This window comes from Dama dama, chromosome 2, assembly GCF_033118175.1.
Source record: "Dama dama isolate Ldn47 chromosome 2, ASM3311817v1, whole genome shotgun sequence".
Lineage (NCBI taxonomy): Eukaryota > Metazoa > Chordata > Mammalia > Artiodactyla > Cervidae > Dama > Dama dama.
The window spans coordinates 40901933-40921143 of record NC_083682.1 but is presented as its reverse complement, the minus strand read 5'-3'; the positions used below and the strand labels follow the sequence as shown (position 1 = coordinate 40921143).

At 39.2% G+C, this 19211-nt stretch overlaps 1 protein-coding gene and 1 non-coding gene across 2 annotated transcripts in view; one reads left to right on the top strand and one right to left on the bottom strand.

Annotated features, from left to right (window-relative positions):
* The window catches only part of HIKESHI (heat shock protein nuclear import factor hikeshi), a 38429-nt gene extending 31069 nt beyond the window's left edge, over window positions 1-7360 (bottom strand). Inside the window, exons 1-2 of the mRNA XM_061120186.1 lie at window positions 7136-7360; window positions 4748-4985 (exon numbers count right to left, since the gene is read on the bottom strand). Coding sequence (XP_060976169.1) covers window positions 4748-4985; window positions 7136-7165 — 268 coding nt within the window. The 5' untranslated portion in view covers window positions 7166-7360. The remainder of the gene's footprint in view (window positions 1-4747; window positions 4986-7135) is intronic.
* LOC133041075 (U6 spliceosomal RNA) lies at window positions 1871-1977 on the top strand. The gene has a single exon (XR_009689132.1). It is a non-coding gene; the product is annotated as a U6 spliceosomal RNA (small nuclear RNA).
* Window positions 7361-19211: the final 11851 nt, after the last annotated feature.

The window sequence follows — 19211 nt, the reverse complement described above, 5'->3', positions numbered from 1 at the left end:
AGTGGTTTTCCCTACTTTGTTCAATTTATGTCTGAATTTGGCAATAAGGAGTTCGTGATCTGAGCCACAGTCAGCTCCTGGTCTTAGTTTTTGCTGACTGTATAGAGCTTCTCCATCTTTGGCTGCAAAGAATATAATCAATCCGATTTCAGTGTTGACCATCTGGTGATGTCCACATGTAGAGTCTTCTCTTGTGTTGTTGGAAGAAGGTGTTTGCTATGACCAGAGTGATCTCTTGGCAGAACTCTATTAGCCTTTGCCCTGCTTCATTCTGTACTCCAAGGCCAAATTTGCCTGTTACTTCAGGTGTTTCCTGACTTCCTACTTGTGCATTCCAGTCCCCTATGATGAAAAGGACATCTTCTTTTAGTGTTAATTCTAGAAGGTCTTGTAGGTCTTCATAGAACCATTCAACGTCAGCTTCTTCAGCATTACTGGTTGGGGCATAGGCTTGGATTACCGTGATATTGAATGGTTTGCCTTGGAAACGAACAGAGATCATTCTGTCGTTTTTGAGACTGCATCCAAGTACTGCATTTCGGACTCTTCTTTGACCATGATGGCTACTCCGTTTCTTCTAAGGGATTCCTGCCCACAGTAGTAGATATAATGGTCATCTGAGTTAAATTCACCCATTCCAATCCATCTTAGTTTGCTGATTCCTAGAATGTCGACATTCACTCTTGCCATCTCCTGTTTGACCACTTCCAATTTGCCTTGATTCATGGACCTAACATTCCAGGTTCCTATGCAATACTGTTCTCTACAGCATCGGACTTTGCTTCCATCATCAGTCACATCCACAACTGGGTATTGTTTTTGCTTTGGCTCCATCCCTTCATTCTTTCTGGAGTTATTTCTCCACTGATCTCCAGTAGCATGTTGGGAACCTACCAACCTGAGGAGTTCATCTTTCACTGTCCTATCTTTTTGCCTTTTCATACTGTTCATGGGGTTCTCAAGGCAATACTGAAGTGGTTTGCCATTCCCTTCTCCAGTGGACCACATTCTGTCAGACCTCTCCACCATGACCCATCCACCTTGGGTGGCCCCACAGAGCATGGCTTAGTTTTACTGAGTTAGACACGCTGTGGTCCGTGTGATCAGATTGGCTAGTTTTCTGTGATTATGGTTTCAGTGTCTGCCCTCTGATGACCTCTCGCAGGTTGCTTAAATACTTAGCCCATTCATTTCCATCTCTTTTCAAATACACCCATTTAAGCCTATGAGTTAATCTCTTCAGTACTACCTTGAAGAAGGACTCACCCAGTTCTGTCCGACTCTTTGCGACCCCATGGACTATACAGTCCATGGAAATCTCCAGGCCAGAATACTAAAGTGGGTAGCCATTCCCTTCTTTAGGAGATCTTCCCAACCCAGGGATCGAACCCAGGTCTCCCGCATTGCAGGTGAATTCTTCACCAGCTGAGCCACAAGGAATGTTATGTTTTATTCTGTAAAGGCTTAGAGTGCTGCAGTCCATGGGGTGGCAAAGAGTCGGACACGACTGAGCGACTGAACTGACTGTAGAAGTTTAATTTCCACAGTTATTTCTTCTGTGACCCACTTAATTACTTTAAAATATTTTTAAATTTCTAAACATGACAATGCTTTATCTTTTGATTTGTAATTAGACTGCACTGTGGGCTGCACAGTGATAATGTCCCATTAGCTGCAACTTGCTTCATGACTTGCTATAAGGTCAAATTTCATAAATGTTCTGTGTACTTAAAAAATGTGTATGATCTAATTATTGGTTTCAGGGTTCTATAGCATCCCAAGATTGTTAATTCTTTATTCAAATTTTCATTCCTATTTTATTTACTTGATGTATTAACTATTGAGAAGTGTGTTAAAAATACTGATTATAGCGCTCGCTTCAGCAGCACATATACTAAAATTGGAACGATACAGAGAAGATTAGCATGGCCCCTGCGAAAAGATGACATGCAAATTCATGAAGCGTTCCATATTTTTCAATGTATGGCAAAAACCACTACAATACTGTAATTAGCCTCCAACTAATAAAAATAAATGGAAAAAAAAACACTGATTATAAAGTTCTCCATATTTGAGGTTATTTTTTTTATATTATACACAAATTCATGACATTTACTTTTTCCTAGAAATATTTAAGACTTCCTAGTGATCATCTCATTCTTAAGGAATGAACCTCTTATGCCTTGATAATGTTTTTGCATTAGTTTCATTTTTATTAAATACATCTATGACAGCTTCAGGGGGGTGGGGGTCCTTGCATTAGAATATTTTAGATGCTTTATTGATAAACATCACTATAATTATTTGTTTGCTGTTTTTAAAAGAAATCCCACCCCAGAGTCTCCCTGCTTTCTCTGGTAAGCTTATTCTGTTTACATTTATTTTGATAACTGCTTTGTTTTCAATATACCATGCATTTTCTTTTTCTTTCCTTTTTTTAAGTTTTCCTTACAATTTTAACAGAACTACTTGAAAGTAGAATCAATTTTATTAATCTTTCTAAACAATAGGACCTCAGAAAGCTTACTCAGACTACTACCCTCCTTCAATTCTTATGCATTTATTTACTGTATTGTTTTATATAATCAAACTGTCCCAATTTGTCTATATGTTTACCTATTTCTTTGCTAACTTTGCATCTTTCATCCTCTTCTACATTCTGGATTCAGTTCCCTTTTATCAAAGTTCAACTACCTTCAGCAGTTCCTTCAGTAATAGTCTATCAGTAGCAAACTCGCCATCTCCATCTGAAAACGCTCATTTCTCCTTCACTGTACAATGACAATAACCAATGATGGTTATGTTATTTTTTCTCAGCAGTTTGAAATACTAATCTAGAGATCTTTTACCTCTATTCATGCTGTTGATAAATCTGCTAAACTAATTGCTGTTCAGTTTCCAGTGACTTGTCTTCTCTCTCTGGTTCCTTTATTAGTTTCTCTATATATTTACCATCCAGTGATTTCACTACAGAGTTGTCCATATTTTTTCCTACATAAGTACATAGAGTGTCTAATTTTAGGCACAGTCACAGTAAGTGATTTTAGAATGACCATTTTCTTAATTCCCCCAAAGGGTTTTCAGAACCAATACCACACTATATATATAAGAGGCATTAAGTTACTACATACAGTGGATGCCCTAGGACAATGACTGTCAAACTTTAGAAGGCAACAGAAACACCTAGGAAACCTATTCAAAAACTTGGACTCCATCCAAGTCTTCTGATTCAGGACATCTGGGGTCCTACAAGGTATTCCCATTTCCAACAAGTTTCCAGGCTGATGCTGCTGGTAGTGGAATCATGCTTTAAGAACCACTTCCTTAGGGACTAGGAATAATTATCTCAGGGAACCCCCACTCAGGACTGCAGAAATTTGTTGTTTCTTAAATCTAGAGGTTAGTCTTTACCATCAATATAAACCATGTTTGGCTGTAAATATTACCCTTTCCCATTTCTCCTCACAGAAATCCAACTATATAAATAACAGCAGCTAACATTTCATCATCTGACCAGAAATGCTCTAGTTCATTCTTCACAGTCCTCAAGGTAAAAACAGAATTTGACCCTATCATTCCCCTATTCAATTGTTCACTGGCTCCTCTACAACTACAGGACAGTTCTTTATGGGGGAGAGACACATGGGCTTCAGAGTACATGCAAATTTTTATATTATACACACTTTTTATGACACTATCAAATAGGTCTGTAATCAAAGCATGTTAAAACTTGCTAACCTATTAAATTCAAATGAGTCAGCGTGATTCAAAAGCTTTTCAGCTTTTCATGACCCATGCCTGCATCCTATACCCCATGCCTTGTGCCATTCTGAGCACACCACAATTTCAAACTTTTACCATTATATCCATATTATCTCCACCTAGAAAAGAATGCCCAATAAGCATCTCATAGGCCTGACAAACACCTACTCATCTTCTCAAAAGGTTTAATATCACCTTCGCCCAGAAATTTTCCCCAACCTACTAAGGGTTGCCTACTTAGTTGCTCCTTTTACCGATTCTCTCAGCACTTTGTAGAAACATACACAACTACTTTTCAACCTTCTAAATAATGGTCCAAACATGTTGTCTAAAATATGACTTTTCCTTAGACTCTATAGACTATTTCTAGGAGAAGATATATTTATAATCTAAGACTTTCCATGTTTCTTTTCATCTATACTTTCAAAGGAACCAGACATTCATTGGGAGTAAATGTACCTAGTTCTATTTTCAGTTTCTACACAAAATACCTCAAGCATGTAAACAAGATTTGTTCCTCTAAGATCTAGCATCTGTAATGTGAATAAAACCAACACAACATTTAAGGGGTAATCAAATATAAGAACCCAAAAATTTTCATAGAAAAAAAGGACTCTCATATTTCCTACACAAGTCTACTCAGCTTACCTGTTTAAACACTGATATATATATACTACAAATTTGAGAAGATTCCTCTCATTATTCATTAAACACCCTCTCATTCAAAAATATCTCTTTATAAAGGTATACACCATATAAAGAGAATCACAGTGACTGGTTCTCTCCAGGGGCAAAGGATGGGAGTATGAGGTCCCTTCACTTACATTTTTCAAATGTGTATCATCTAATTTTTTTTTTTAAACAATGTTACATATTACTTTAACAATCAGAAAAATATAATGAAAAGTGAAAAATGCCATATTCTATGCTATGCCATTTAAGAAAAAAGTTTAACTATGAAACTATTTTAATATATTATTCTTACCAGATTTAAGACCTGAAATTTTGAAGATGGCACTTGGTTTCCCATTCGTGACAAATCCTAGGAGTTGCCATACTGGCATTCCATTTGAATCAGGATAGGAAAAGTAGACAGAGCCTCCCATTCCTTCAGGAAATGGGATTGTTCCCAGCATAAAAACCACAACATGGTTGATATTTTCATAATCAGGCAAGTCAAAAACAAATTTATCCTCTGCCACTTGCTGTGCAGCTGTTTGCACCTAGAAAATAAGAAACTCACCTTAGTTCAATAGTTTGATAAGTTACTATAGCCCTTTTAGCGTTGCTGTAAGCTCTGTTAACAGATACAGTTGACTACTGTCATCATATCAAGCCTAACACTGGGTGAATCTGATACTCTAACTATGGAATTACCAAATACACCAAAAAGCACTAACTTTAACAGAAAACCTAAAAATATACATCTAGGCTTAAAATGATTTAATGAATGCAATCTTTTAAAAACATGACTAAAGTATTTGAGAAGTGCCCAGAAAAGACTTTACTTACATAATAAATCACTACAGCTTCAAAATGTTATAAAAATGAAACACCACACCATAAAAGCTTTATCTTCTAGTTTGAAGGTAAAGAAACTCCAGGTAATTAAAATGAGTAAGCAATCCAGAAGTTGTTACTGTCAATCCTCATTATTTGCAAATTCCCTGTCATTTTGCCTACTCACTAAAATATATTTGTAACCCCCAAATTACTAACCTTCAGTTTAAACAGAATAAAACAAAAGAAGAAAGAACATAAACCAAACTGCCCATATTAGTATTATCAGTTTTTGGCATGCACACAATCTTAAAGGCATATAAAATTATGGTATGTACAAATCCTCAAGCAATATAAACATTTCTTAATGCCAACTCTGTCAAAAGCACCAGACATTCTGTTAATTTGTATTATGACACTCTAATCCTCAACTCGAGGTAAAAAAAGGACCTCTTTTACTTAAGAAAAGTAAATTTTCAAGGAATGAAAATTGACTTCATAATTTTAAATTAGATGGACTTTTTTAGTAAAAGAATAACATTGTTAAGTGTCAAGGTACTCTAGGTCTCTTTGCCCTTTATTTCGATTAACGTGTTCAAATATTGCAGAATTAGAGAGTCAAACACTCTAGAAAGTCAAACACTCTTTAATGGAAAAAATGTTGCCATCAACGAACCCCTCCTGGATATCCATTAGAGAGATGAGGTATTAGGTAAATACACAAAGGCACTGCTGTAACTAAATTCCTTGCAAATTAGTTAGCAACACGAATTCCATACGGCTTTTCTATTCTTCAGAAAAACACACATATTTTAAATGTCATTCATTAATAATTCATCTGAGTTCCGCGGGTCGTCTTGTCATTTTTCCTATTAGGGGCAGGTGCAATCCAAACTTATCTCACCTGTATTATCTACTACCATTGCCAAAAGGCATCTCTCTGCCATTTAAGGTACAGACAAATTTTATGAGGATAGCCATCTCCAATTTATGTCTCTAGTTCTTTACACTGTGTACAGACTACATTGTTTAAAAAAAAAAATTGATGAAAAACTTAACAAAGAAGCTGCAACATTTAACAAAGCAGGGAGAAAACATAAAAAGAACTCTTGGTGAAAAAAGAATCAGGTCTGAAATGAACCTGAATGGTTTCTACGGAGGCAAGCAAGATTCACCCTCAAGATTATTCCTCAACAATTCCAGGTACTTATTCTATTTACCTAACGATTCATCAAGGAAGACAATCTCCTTTTTTACCAATAAGCAAACTCGCTGCTCACATCACTTGGAGTCATCAGAAGCACGGCTCCCGATTTAAGTTTCACGAATTTCTACCAATCAACTTCAAATTACGTTAAGCCTATTTTTATTAGAGCCCTTCCAAAGGGACCCAGAAGTTAAACACTGACCGAGCATCTTAACCTTCGACAGGCTGGACGCTACAGGCTAGATTAAATGCCAGTATTTACCTCGAATTCCCTTTCTGAGCTCAGGCGAGTCTTTATACTGCCAACTGAGCTTAAGTTCCTCAACTGCAAAATGAAAATGAGAAGTACCACCTCACGAGTTACGGCTTAAGTTTGCGGTGTCAAACAAGCGCTACAAAGAAGGCTGAGATGAAGCGCTGTGAACAAAAGGCGTGCGCTGCCTAGGGTAAGGCACACTCAAGAAGCGGCAGTGAATACTGGGGCTGCTATCAAGAGCGCTGGGGGCAAAGAAGGGCGCAAACCCAGCCCCCACGCTCACGCTCCCCGCCGGAAAGCAGACGAAAGGGGTCTTCCCCGAATCCGGCGCACCACCCCCTATCCCAATCCCCGTGGCCTCGCCCTTGCGGTGTCGCCCTCTTCCTAAGACCATCCGACCCTTTCCTCACCAGCCTCCCCGCCACCAAGCAGCCGAACATGGCGGCGGCGACTCCGCTCGGCCAGCAAGGACCCGAGGCCAAGGACTAGAAGTCCTAGGGCTACTGCCGTGGTCGAGCCCAAGAACCTTCCAGAACGTGGACTAGGGCGCCTGCCCCTCAGCTACATTGCGACAAGGCCAGCGGCAGGACCGCCTTCTGCCCCCGCGACCTCTGAACCCCCGCTTCCTAACCAGCGCGCCTCTCAGGCGACGAGTACTTCCGGGGCTTTAGAAAGCTGGGCAGGATCCGGCTAAGACTACAAGTCCCAGGAAGCCCTGCGCGGGCTTCCGGGAAGGGAGCGCGGGGTATTTGCCCTTTGAATTGGTAGTCCGTACTGAAATGACCGGTTTCAAAGCAGGCTGGAGATGTTTCTCACGTTTGTGTAACATTTAAGCGATTACATTGCGCTTTTACAATCATTTCTCTGGATCTTTACAAAAATCGTGTGAGTTGGTTATTATTATCTGCATTTTGTGCTTGAGGAAATTGCCCAGAGTGACCAGCCCTAATTCTTCACACAGCACTCAAGGATGGAGTTTAAATCCAAGTCCTGATTCAAATCCTAGTTTCTTTCTGCTACCAGTCAGTCAGTCAGTCAATCAGTTCAGTCTCTCAGTTGTGTCCGACTCTTTGCGACCCCATGGACTGCAGCACACCAGGCCTCCCTGTCCATTACCAACTCCTGGAGCTTACTCAAACTCATGTCCATTGAGTCAGTGACGCCATCCAACTGTCACATCCTCTGTCATCCCCTTCTCCTCCCGCCTTCAATCTTTCCCAGCATCAGGGTCTTTTCCAATGCATCAGTTCTTCAAATCAGGTGGCCAAATATTGGATTTTCAGCTTCAGCATCAGTCCTTCCAATGAACATCCAGGACTGATCTCCTTTAGGATGGACTGGTTGGATCTCCTTGCAGTCCAAGGGACTCTCAAGAGTCCTCTCCAACACCACAGGTCAAAAGCATCAGTTCTTCGGCACTCAGCTTTCTTTATAGCCCAACTCTCACATCCATGCATGACTACTGGAAAAACCATAGCTTTGACTAGACGGATGTTTGTTGGCAACCTCTTGAGAAATCTTTCTGCTATATGGTAGCTGAAAATTACTGATTTTTAATCAGCTGTTTTGCACTTATTGACAATTTTATTGTAGTTCTTTCCAACTTCACTTGGCTCCTCCATTTATTTGCTGTAAAAAAGAAAATTGTAAGCAAGTTGTATAGTAATATCCTTGTACTTTAATGGCATCTTTGTATAATAAGAATAATTGTGTTTGTCTCCTAGGGTTGCTATAAGGGTTAAATGAATTTAAATCCTTAGAACTTGGCAGTACTTAACTAAAGGCTGTTTTGTTGTAAAATGTCTTTTTTGTTTGTTTGTTTTCTTTTGTCTGTGTATTTGCAGAAAAGGTTCATAACCAGAAGAACCAGTGTCAAGTACTGACTGCCACCAATACTGTTTCTGCATTTCACAACTTCAGTTCCCTTTCCTGTCCAATAGGAAGATAAGATATCCCCTTTGCGAAGGTCTCTGCTCAACTTGAAATATCTGAGCTTAGTCCATCAGGCGCCAGCAAGTCTATCCCAGGTTGTATGTGGAGGATCAGAGTGTTTGGAACAGTAGTCCTCTGGTCTCTACTCCAGCACCATAGACTTGGACCATCTGTTTTGTCTCAGATACTGCTTTGAATACCCAAGCCAAAGATTAATAAATAATCAAAATTAATAGATAATCAAAGATAGAAGAGGGTCTTTCAACCAATGTCTCCAGCTTTCTACCTAAGAAGTCCCAGAATCTTCAGACTAAGAAGGCCATTCATATGAGACTATTTCATGAGAGGCAGACAAACTGCCAGGACTCAGAGCCCATCTTTGTCATTAATTAGTTTATAATCTTAGGCCAGCTAACTTAACACTACCTTTTCTTCCTTTTCACCATGTATAGAATGAGATAGTAATAAGGTTCTTATAAAGGTTATTACATGTAAAGTAGCAAAGTAGTGGCCAGAATATTTGTTGTTGTTCAGTTGCCAGGTTGTGTCTGACTCTTTGTGATCCCATGAACTGCAGCATGCCAGGCTTCGCTATGTCCTTCACTATCTTCCAGAGTTTGTTCAAACCCATGTTCCTTGAGTGGGTGATGCCATCCAACCACCTCATCCTCTGTCACCCCCTTCTCCTGCCCTCAGTCTTTTCCAGCATCAGGGTCTTTTCCAATGAATCAGCTCTTCACATCAGGTGGCCAAAGTATTGGAGCTTCAGCTTCAGCATCAGTCCTTCCAATGAATATTCAGGGTTGATTTCCTTTAGGATTGACTGGTTTGATCTCCTTGAAGTCCAAGGGACTCTCAAGAGTCTTCTCCAGCACCACATCCAGAATCAGTTATTAGTTTTCTTAATTTTTCATGTATTCATACCCATTTTGTACATTTTGAAGTAATAAATTAATATATTGGTCTCTGCCTTCTGTTTCCTACACAGGGCTCCTGTAATTCCCAAGTAATAAGAGTGCTAGGAGCATCTTTTTTTCTAATGAGAGACTCTGGATAGGTTCCTGGGTGGCTCCTAGATGGCAGCTCATCACCAGAAACATGAAGCCTGATTAGAAGCTTGGAATTTTCAGCCTCTCCCCCCATTCTATAGAAAGGGGAGAGGGGCTGGAAATGGAATGGATCATGCTTACATGAAGAAGCCTCCATAAAATTCCAGTAGTATGGTGTTCGGAGAACTTCCAGGTTGATGACTATGTCCATGAACCAGGATGCTACACACCAACTCCACCAGGACAGAAGATCCTGTACTCCCAAACCTTGCCTTAGGCATCTACTCACCTGGCCATTCATCTTTATCCTTTATCATAACTGTTAGTAAATTGGTAAACATAAGTAAGTGTTTCTCTGAGTTCTGTGAGTTGTTCCAGTCATTAATCAAATCCAAGGGGAGAAAGGTATGGAAACCTCCAGTTTGTAGCCACGTTGGACAGAAGTTGTGGGTAACCTGGGACTTAACTACTTGTGATTGGCATCTGAAGGGGGGCACTGAGGGGCTGAGACCTTAACCTGTGGGATTTGAGGCTATCTCCAGCTGTGTCAGGATTGGGTTGACTGGTAGGACAGAGCTGGTGTCACAGAATTGCTTGATGTAGGAAAAACAGTGTGGTTGTAGTGTGAAAGTAAAGACCAGGTTTTTTCTTTTAAATACTGTGACTATGTATTCTGTGTATCTTGATTCTCTGAGCCACTTGTAGTTTTTAACCTTCATGTGCTTATGCGACTTGTTTTACCTGCCTGTCATACTTCCTTGGAAATTTCTTACAGACCCTTCCAATTGGCTCAAATATTTTCTTCAGAAATCTTTCTATGACTCACCTGTAATTAGTCATTCTTTCTTTTACATGACAATCTTATCTAATTGATTGAGAGCTAGTTAGATTTTTGTAAACTAAGTTGCTGTTTATTAATTGGCCCAACCTTTGTTATCTGAGATTTGAGCTTTTTCTCCATTTTGCTGATGAACTATCTACTTCTAGGTTGGACAAAGAGTTAGAGACAATGAGTTTAGTATCCTTTCTCCAGTCTTTGAAAATCAGCCTTTTATTCACACACTATATTTTTCTTTGTTTTGTTTTGGGTCACAGCTGCTCAGCATGTGGGTATCTTAGTTCCTGGACCATGGGTGGAAGCCACGCCCCCTAGAGTGGAGACACAGCGTGCTAACCACTAGCCCACCAGGAAGTCCCTTGTTTCTTAAATACAACAGTCTTAAATACAACTAAAGAAAGCAGATGTAGATACAGTGTATGGAAGTGAAGAAAAGTGTTTCAGAGGAAAAAAATCTTTCCAATAATCAGAACTCCCTGAGATAAGAATAGGCAGGCATGGGATAGTGAATTCTCCCATTCACACTGATATTTTAACCAATGCTGAAATCCACTTATATTGTTAAGGAGATTCGTAGAAAACTTGGGAAAACTGACCTAGGACCTCAAAGGTACCTACCAGCTTTCAGACTACATAGGCTTCTGTGGACTAAGAACAAATTGTAGTTGAGTTTTGGCCAGGGAGTCAGGAACCAAATCCTGGCTTTATCTTTTCCATTAACTAACCTAGGGATGAAGTGATTTATCTTTTTAGGGGTTAGGTTTCCATACTTCTAGAACGAGGACATTGAATTCTGATTTCAAGAGCAAAAATATTTTTCTCTTCTTCTAAGGAAAGTTTCCTCTCTAAAACAAGGAGAACAAGAAATAAAAGCACAAACTCCTTCGCCTTTGAACTAAGAGATATGTGTAACTCCAAGTCACAAAGATATCAGTGGAAAGGCAAGTAATTTAGCAAAGCAGAAGGTAAACTCAAGTACCTATAGAGAAAGATAATAAATACCAAAGAAGTTCAGGAACTGTAGATACCAGGGACCACAGAGGGCAACGGTAAGGCAGTAGATTGAAACATGTAGATTGCTTAAAATCGACATCAGGTTTTATATCTGACCCTCTTCAACTCCTCAGCCATTGGTATGAAATCTCTGGAAGAAATTGAGTTAGAGAGGCCCCAGGCACTAGGAAACCAGATACTGGGGGAAAAAAAAAAGACTGTGGGGCAAGACTGCCTTGTACAGATTAGGTGCTGAAATAGAGTACCCCGTGAGAGAGGAGCACTTAGCTCACACTAATGTAGGATTGCCACCCAGAGTGGGGGTGGCTTTTCTAAAACATCCAGTTGGAGGGTGTGGGAGTGCCTTTTTCTATATCATCCATGCAGAAAGAGGTATCTCTTACTGAGTTATCCATCAGGGAGGAGGGTCACTTTAAAAATTCATGTAACAATCCAAAACCCTTTCATGATTAAAAATTCAACAAACTTTTAGGAATAAAAGACAGCTTCCTCAAGCTGATAAAGAGCATCTATTAAAATCCCACAGCTAACATCATACTTAATGGTTAATGTTGAATGCTTTCCTCCAAAGATCAGAAACAAAACAAGGATGGCTTCTCCAGCCACATATAAAAAGAGAGAGGAGAGAAATAAAAGGCATCCAGTTTGGAAATTAAGAAATAAAATTATCTCTATTTGTGACATGATTTTGTACACAGAAAATCCTAAGGAATCTACTTAAAAAACTATTAGATGTAATAAACAAGTTCAACAAAGTTGTAAGATGTAAGATCAATATACAAAATTCAATTATGTTTATAAACACTTGCAATGAACAATCCAAACATAAAAATAAGACAGTTCCACTTACAGTAGCAGTAAAAAGAGTAAAATATTCCAGAAGCTATCTAAAAAACAAAACAAGAAATTAAATATCTAAGTAAGTGGAAACATCCCATGTTCATGGATCTGCAGACTTAATATTGCTAAGACGGCAATATTCCCTAAATTGGTCTATAGATTCAATGCAGTTTCTATCAGAATCTCAACTATTTTTGCAGAAGTTAGTAATTTGATTCTAAAATTTATAAGGAATTGCAAGAGATCCAGAATACCCTGAACTATCTTGAAAAAAAAGAAGAAACTAGGAGAACCAATGGCTTCCCAGTTGGCAATACTGGTAAGGAATCCACCTGCCAATGCAGGAGACATGAGACACTCGGGTTTGATCCTTGTATCAGGAAGATCCCTGGGGAAGAAAGTGGCAACCCACTCCAATATTCTCGCCTGGAGAATCTCATGGACAAAGGAGCCTGGGGGGCTAGAGTCCATGGGGTTGCAAAGAGTCAGACATGAGTGAGCGTCTGAGCAAGGAGAATTAACATTTTCCAATTTCATAAGTTATAGCAAAGCCATGATAATGGAGACAGTGCAGTGTTAGGACAAAAATCATTATGTCAATCAATGGAATAGAGCTGAGCACCCAGAAATAAACTGTTATGTCTGTGGTCCACTGATTTTCAACAGAAGTGCCAAGACCATTCAGCTGGGGAAGGAAAGGTCTTTTCAACAAAGATTCTGGGACAACAGGATAGTCACATGCAAAATAATGAAATCAAACCCTTTCCTAATGCCATATATAAAAATTAACTCAAAATGGATCAAAGATCTAAATGTAAAAACTAAAACTATCAAACTCTTTGAAGAAAACAGGCGTAAATCTTCATTAATTTGGGTTTGGCAAAGGATCCTTAGATATAATGCCAAAAGTATGAGCAAAAAGCCAAAAAATAGACCATCTGAATTTCATAAAAATTAAATTAATTAAAAAAAATCAAAACGCTGGTGCTTCCAAGGAAATCATCAAAAATGTGAAAAGACCACCACAGAATGGGAGAAAGTATTTGCAAACTGTATATCTGATAAGGGACTTGTATCTAGATCAGACAAAGGACTTTTACAGCTTAAAAAGACAACCCAATTTTTAAATGGACAAAGGATCTTGTATTAATTTTCTAGGGCTACTATAAAAATTACCACTAGATAGGTAACTTAAAACAACAGAAATGTATTCTCTTACAATTCTGGAGTCTAAAAGTCATGATGGGTGTCAGGAGAGCCATGTGCCTGTGGAGGCTTGAGGAAGAATCAGTTTTGTGCCTCTCTTCTAACTTTTAGTGGTTGCCAGCAGTGGTGGTTGTGGGTTAGTCGCTAAGTCTTATCTGACTTTTGCAACCCCAGGGACTGTAGCCTGCCAGGCTCCTCTGTCCACAGGATTCTCCAGGCAAGAATACTGGAGTGGGTTGCATTTCCTTCTCCAGGGGATCCTCCCAACCCAGGAATCGAACCCAGGTCTTCTGCATTGCAGGTAGATTCTTTACCCACTGAGCTTTGAGGGAAGCCCAAGTAGTTGCCACTATTCCTTGACATTCCTTGATTTAAGACCCTTCATTCCAAACTCTGCCTCCATTTCATATTGTGTTTCTCCTTCTGTGTCTTTGTGTCTCTTCTTATACAGACCTCATTCATTTTATTTAGAATCCTCCCTAATCCAGTATGGCCTTAACTTAAATTGATTACATCTGTGAAGACCTTAGTTCCAAAAAGATCACATTCACTGTTACCAGACTGACATAAATTCAGGGGCAGACTCTATTAAATTTATGGCAGACTCCCATAAATTCAGGGACTCTATTCAATTCACTATAGACATCTGAATAGAAATTTCTCCAAGAAGATATACAAATGGCCAACAAGCATATGAAAAGATGCTGGACACCACTTGTCATTTGAGTAATGCAAATAAAAACCACAGGAGAAACATGTCACACACTCTGAAATGTCTAGAATCAGAAAGTCAGAAGCACGGATCTGGAACCCTTATACACTGCTAGTGGGAATGTGAAATGGTGCAGCTGCTTTGGGAAACAGATTGACAGTTCCTCAAACACAGAGCCACCATATGACCTGTAATTCTGCTCCTAGGTATATACTCAAGAGAAATGAAAACAGATGTTCACTCAATAACTTGTATGTGAATGCTTATAGCAACATTATTCATGATACCCAAAAGGTGAAAACAAATGTCTACCAATGACTAAATGGATAAACAGAATGTGGTATGCAATGGAAAATTATTCATATAGTAAATGTGATTCCACCCATATGAAGTATGTAGAGAAATCTACAAAGACAGTATGTTAGCAATTCCTTTTGGCTGGGGTGGGTGTGAATGTGGAGATGGTGGTGAATAGCTAAGGCATATGGGTTTGTTGCTCAGTCGTGTGGGACTCTTTGTGATCCCATGGACTGTAAAGCTTAGCAGGGTCCTCCGTCCATGGAATATTCCTGGCAAGAGGACTGGAGTGGGTTGCCATTTCCTTCTCCAGCGGATTTTTCTGACCCGGAGATCGAACCTAGGTCTCCGGCATTGCAGGCCGACGCTTTACCCTCTGCATCACCAGGAAACAATAGTAACTATTTTAAGTGTACGGTACAGTAGTATTAACTGATAACCTTGTCCTGCAGCAGATCTGTAGAATTTTCTCATCTCGCAAAACTAGAACACTGTGCCTGTTGAACAATTGCCCTATTCACCCTCCCCTAGACTTTTTGAGGTGATGAAAATGATCGGTTAATAAAATCGACAATAGTGATGTTTGCATATATCTGTGAATATACTAAAGACCATTGAATTATGCTGTTTTTCTTTTAAAGGAACTCCTCTTTATTAAACCACTGTTTGTTGGATAAAATGCAATTGTTTTTTGTTTCTGACACCATTACTCCGCTTGTGGAATCTTAGTTCCCCGACCAGGGATTAAACCTGAGCCCGTGGCAGTGAAAATGTTGAGTCTTAACTGCTGGCCCATCGGGGAATTCCCTGAATTATACATCTTAAATAGATGAATTGTATGGTATGTGAATTATATTTCAATAAAACATCTAAGATGGATGAATTGTGTGGTATGTGAATTATATTTCAATAAAACCATTTTTAAAATCAATACCATTTACAATAGTATTAAAATAACAACAGCCTCATGTAAAGATACCTATAAGCAAATAGTTAGTCCTGGGGTAGGGACAGCGAGATTGCATGAAGGTCTTCCCCTGCCCGACTCTGCAATACTGACATCAAGGCTCATATTCTCCAGGTAGGAGACTGAAGCATCTTTCTCAGGAAAAACTGAACACCCCAGAGACACAGCTATCTTGAAATCTACAATGACAAAATTGACAGACTGCCTAAAAATAGTGAAACATTCCAGTAAACAGCCTCCCCACATTTTTTATTTATAAATAAATAGAACATGCCGCTAAGGATCAACACACATATGAGGAAATTCCCTATCATGAAAGAGAAAGACCGAGTTAAATAAATATTTGGGGCAGCGGGAGTAGGGGAGCTGATTCAGTAGAAACAAAATAGCACAAGGAGCAAAAGAAGCTTAATAAAACCCTGTAGGTTTTATCCAGAGAGAGAAATAGAGTGTGTCGCTGAAACAAAAACTGAATGCTATAAAAGAGGAAAATCAGAGAACAAGAAAGAACGCCACAGAACTTAAAAATAGGAGGGCTAAAAAGACTGTTTAGATTTTAGAAGGTTGTAAGATAAGGTAAAGGAACTTTTCCAGAGAAGAGAGGAAAAAGAAAGAAGTGGAAATAAAGAGAGAAATGATCAAATTAGAAGATCAGTATAGGAGGCTCAGAATTTGACTTAGTGGGAATTCCTGAAAGAACAAAGAAAACACTGGACAGTAAATTATTGAATAAATATTATTTATTAAAATCCCAGAGCTGTAGGATATGAATCTCCAGAAGGAAAAAGGCTCACTGACTACCCACCAATATAAACAGAACCCACACCAAGGCTCATCCTCATGAAATTTCAGAACATGGAACTAAATAGAGATTCCATGAAGCTAAAATAAAAAATTATATGCAATGGTTGCAGGCAAAAGTGAGTTGACCTCTGTGTAGCAACCCTGAAAGCTAAAAGCTAAAAGTGCCTTCATTAATCTGAGTGCAAATTATTTCCTATATTGAACTCAATATCCATCCAAAATTATAATCCAAGTACAGGACAGACTGGGCTTCCCAGGTGGCACAGTGGTAAAGAATCTATCTGACAATACAGGAGACACAGGAGCGTCAGGTTCCATCCCTGGCTCGGAAAGATGCCCTGGAGAAGGAAATGGCAACCCACTCCAGTATTCTTGCCTGAAATATTAGATGGACAGAGAAGCCTGGCAGGCAACGGTCCATGGGGTCACAAAGAGCCAGACATGACTGAGCATGCATGCAAGGACAGTCTAAAGATATTTTCAGACCTGCAAAATCTAAAAAAAAAAAAAAAAAAAAACATTGCCTCCCATATATCCTTTTCTCAGCAAGTTACTGGATGTGCTCCTCCCAAACAAGAGAAGAAACAATAAAGAAGAAGATAGGAGACAAGATTCAGATTCAGAACACTAGAGATTCCACTAAGGAGAAGGATAAAGAGAATTTCAAAAGTGACAGCAAAATAAGTCCCAGTAGATAACGCCCGGAGCACCCAATTCAGGAATCTCTTGAGAGGGATTTTTTTTTTTCAGTTAGAAAAAAATGAATCAATTATTTGACATGTCTGACAACATGAAAAGTTATACAGAGAGGTGTTTCCTGGAGCTTGTGGATGGAGGAAACCTTAGCCTAAGTCAGATATTCATACTAAAGCTGAAAAAGAGGCCGTTATCTAGGCCAGTGACAATAAAATGACTTAGCACCCAACAATATTTACGTGAAAGTATTTGTTCTGTTTGGCTGCTGTAACAAAATGCCACAAATTTGGTGGCTTAAAGCTGCGCACATTCTCTTACTGTTCCAGAGGTCAGAAGGCTGAAATCAACTTCCCCTGGCCGAAAACAAGCTGTCACCGAGGCTGTAGTTGTCATCCAGAGGCTCTAGGGGAGAATCTCTTCTCTTGCCTCTTCCTAGATCCTAGAGCTGAGGATCCTAGAGCTGAGTTCTTTCTCCATCTTTAGAGGCAAGCAGAGGGGCTTCTTGCTTCAGTCCTCACATTGCCTCCTCTGTCAGATGTCACTCTGCCTTCCTTTAAAAAGATACTTGTGATGGCATTTAACGTCCAGTGAAATAATTCAGAATAATCTCCCCATCTCAAGATCCTTAGCTTAATCACATTGGCAAAATCTCTTTTGCCAAATAAAGTAACATTCATAGGTCCTGACTATTTAGGGTTAGGGATTAGGACCTGGCTATTTGGGGAGAACATTATTTAGCCTGTCACCACTATCTTAATAAAAATTCCAAATGTAGGTTAACTAGACAACATTAAGAAGATGGGAGAACAATGGAAAAATAATGTGAATATGAATCACTTTACTATACAACAGAAATTAACACAACATTGCAAATCAACTATGCTTCAGTAAATTAATTTTTTAGAAAGATGAAAGAAAAAGAAAGGAAGTGTGGATAGCTAAAATCCTCTTCTAACAATCCTCTTCAAAATACGTCAAAACTAATGAATGAATCAGGATAGAACAACAATTGCATATAAGTACAGGGTAAATACAAGAAGAAACAGCTAAGAATGTTGAAAGTGCTTGCTTCTGGGGAATAGATCATGAGCAGAAAACCACTGTATTTTGCTTAAAACTTTTCTACCCTGTTTGATTTTTTTAAACTGTATATATGCCTATATTATATTAATAACAAAATCTGATTTTGTAAAACTGAGAAAAGGAAGTGGACTGTATAATCTTTAAAATTACCATCAGTGAATATTCCATGAGCCTCTACCTCTTTAACATTATTGTTTTCAGTAACAGCATCACAGCCTCTGAACTTCTGATGCCTAAAACAAATCATTAATAGCAATCATATGTACAAGAAGTTCAGCTCAGAAAAAGATATACTGGTGGTTTGAAACTTTCCACATGATAGTTCTGTCCTGAAGGGAGATCTGAGTGGCTTTCTCCTGTTACTCATCTTATCACCTGTGCATGTGCACATGCCAAGTCGCTTCGGTTGTGTCTGACTCTTTGCAACGCTGTGGACTGTAGCCTGCCAGGCTCCTCTGACCAGGGGATTCTCCAGGTGAGTATGCTGCAGTGGGTTGCCATGCCCTCCTCCAGGGGACCTTCCCACCCCAAGTAGATTGCAAAAATAGCACAAATTCTTCCTCTTCCTGTGTCCATGATCTTGCAGTATGACTTTCCAGAGAGAGTCTGTCTGTTTACCCTGTTAGCCTTCTTACTTGATTTGAGCAAAAGAACACAACAGAAGTGATGTTATGCCATTTTCACGCCCACACCTCAAAAATATTTGCAAGTGAATGCTCTAGTTCTTGGAACTTTGTCCATCTACTACAGGAACAGCCCAAGGATAGCTCACTGGATGATGACAGACATCTGGCCTCATTACCTCAGCCAACAACCAGTCAAACCCCAGGAGCAGAGCTACCTGACTTGAAGCTGATCAAACACCAACCGAGTCAACCAAGACCAGAAGAACCACTCAACTGAGCTCAGCCCAAATACAATCATGAGATAAATAAATTTGAGATGTTTTGTTATGTAGCAAAAGCTAAGTTCTATGGAGTTCTGTCACTATCTGTAATCACTTTTTATTGATTAATTTTCCTTCCCTATAATGGATACTGGTAGTTAT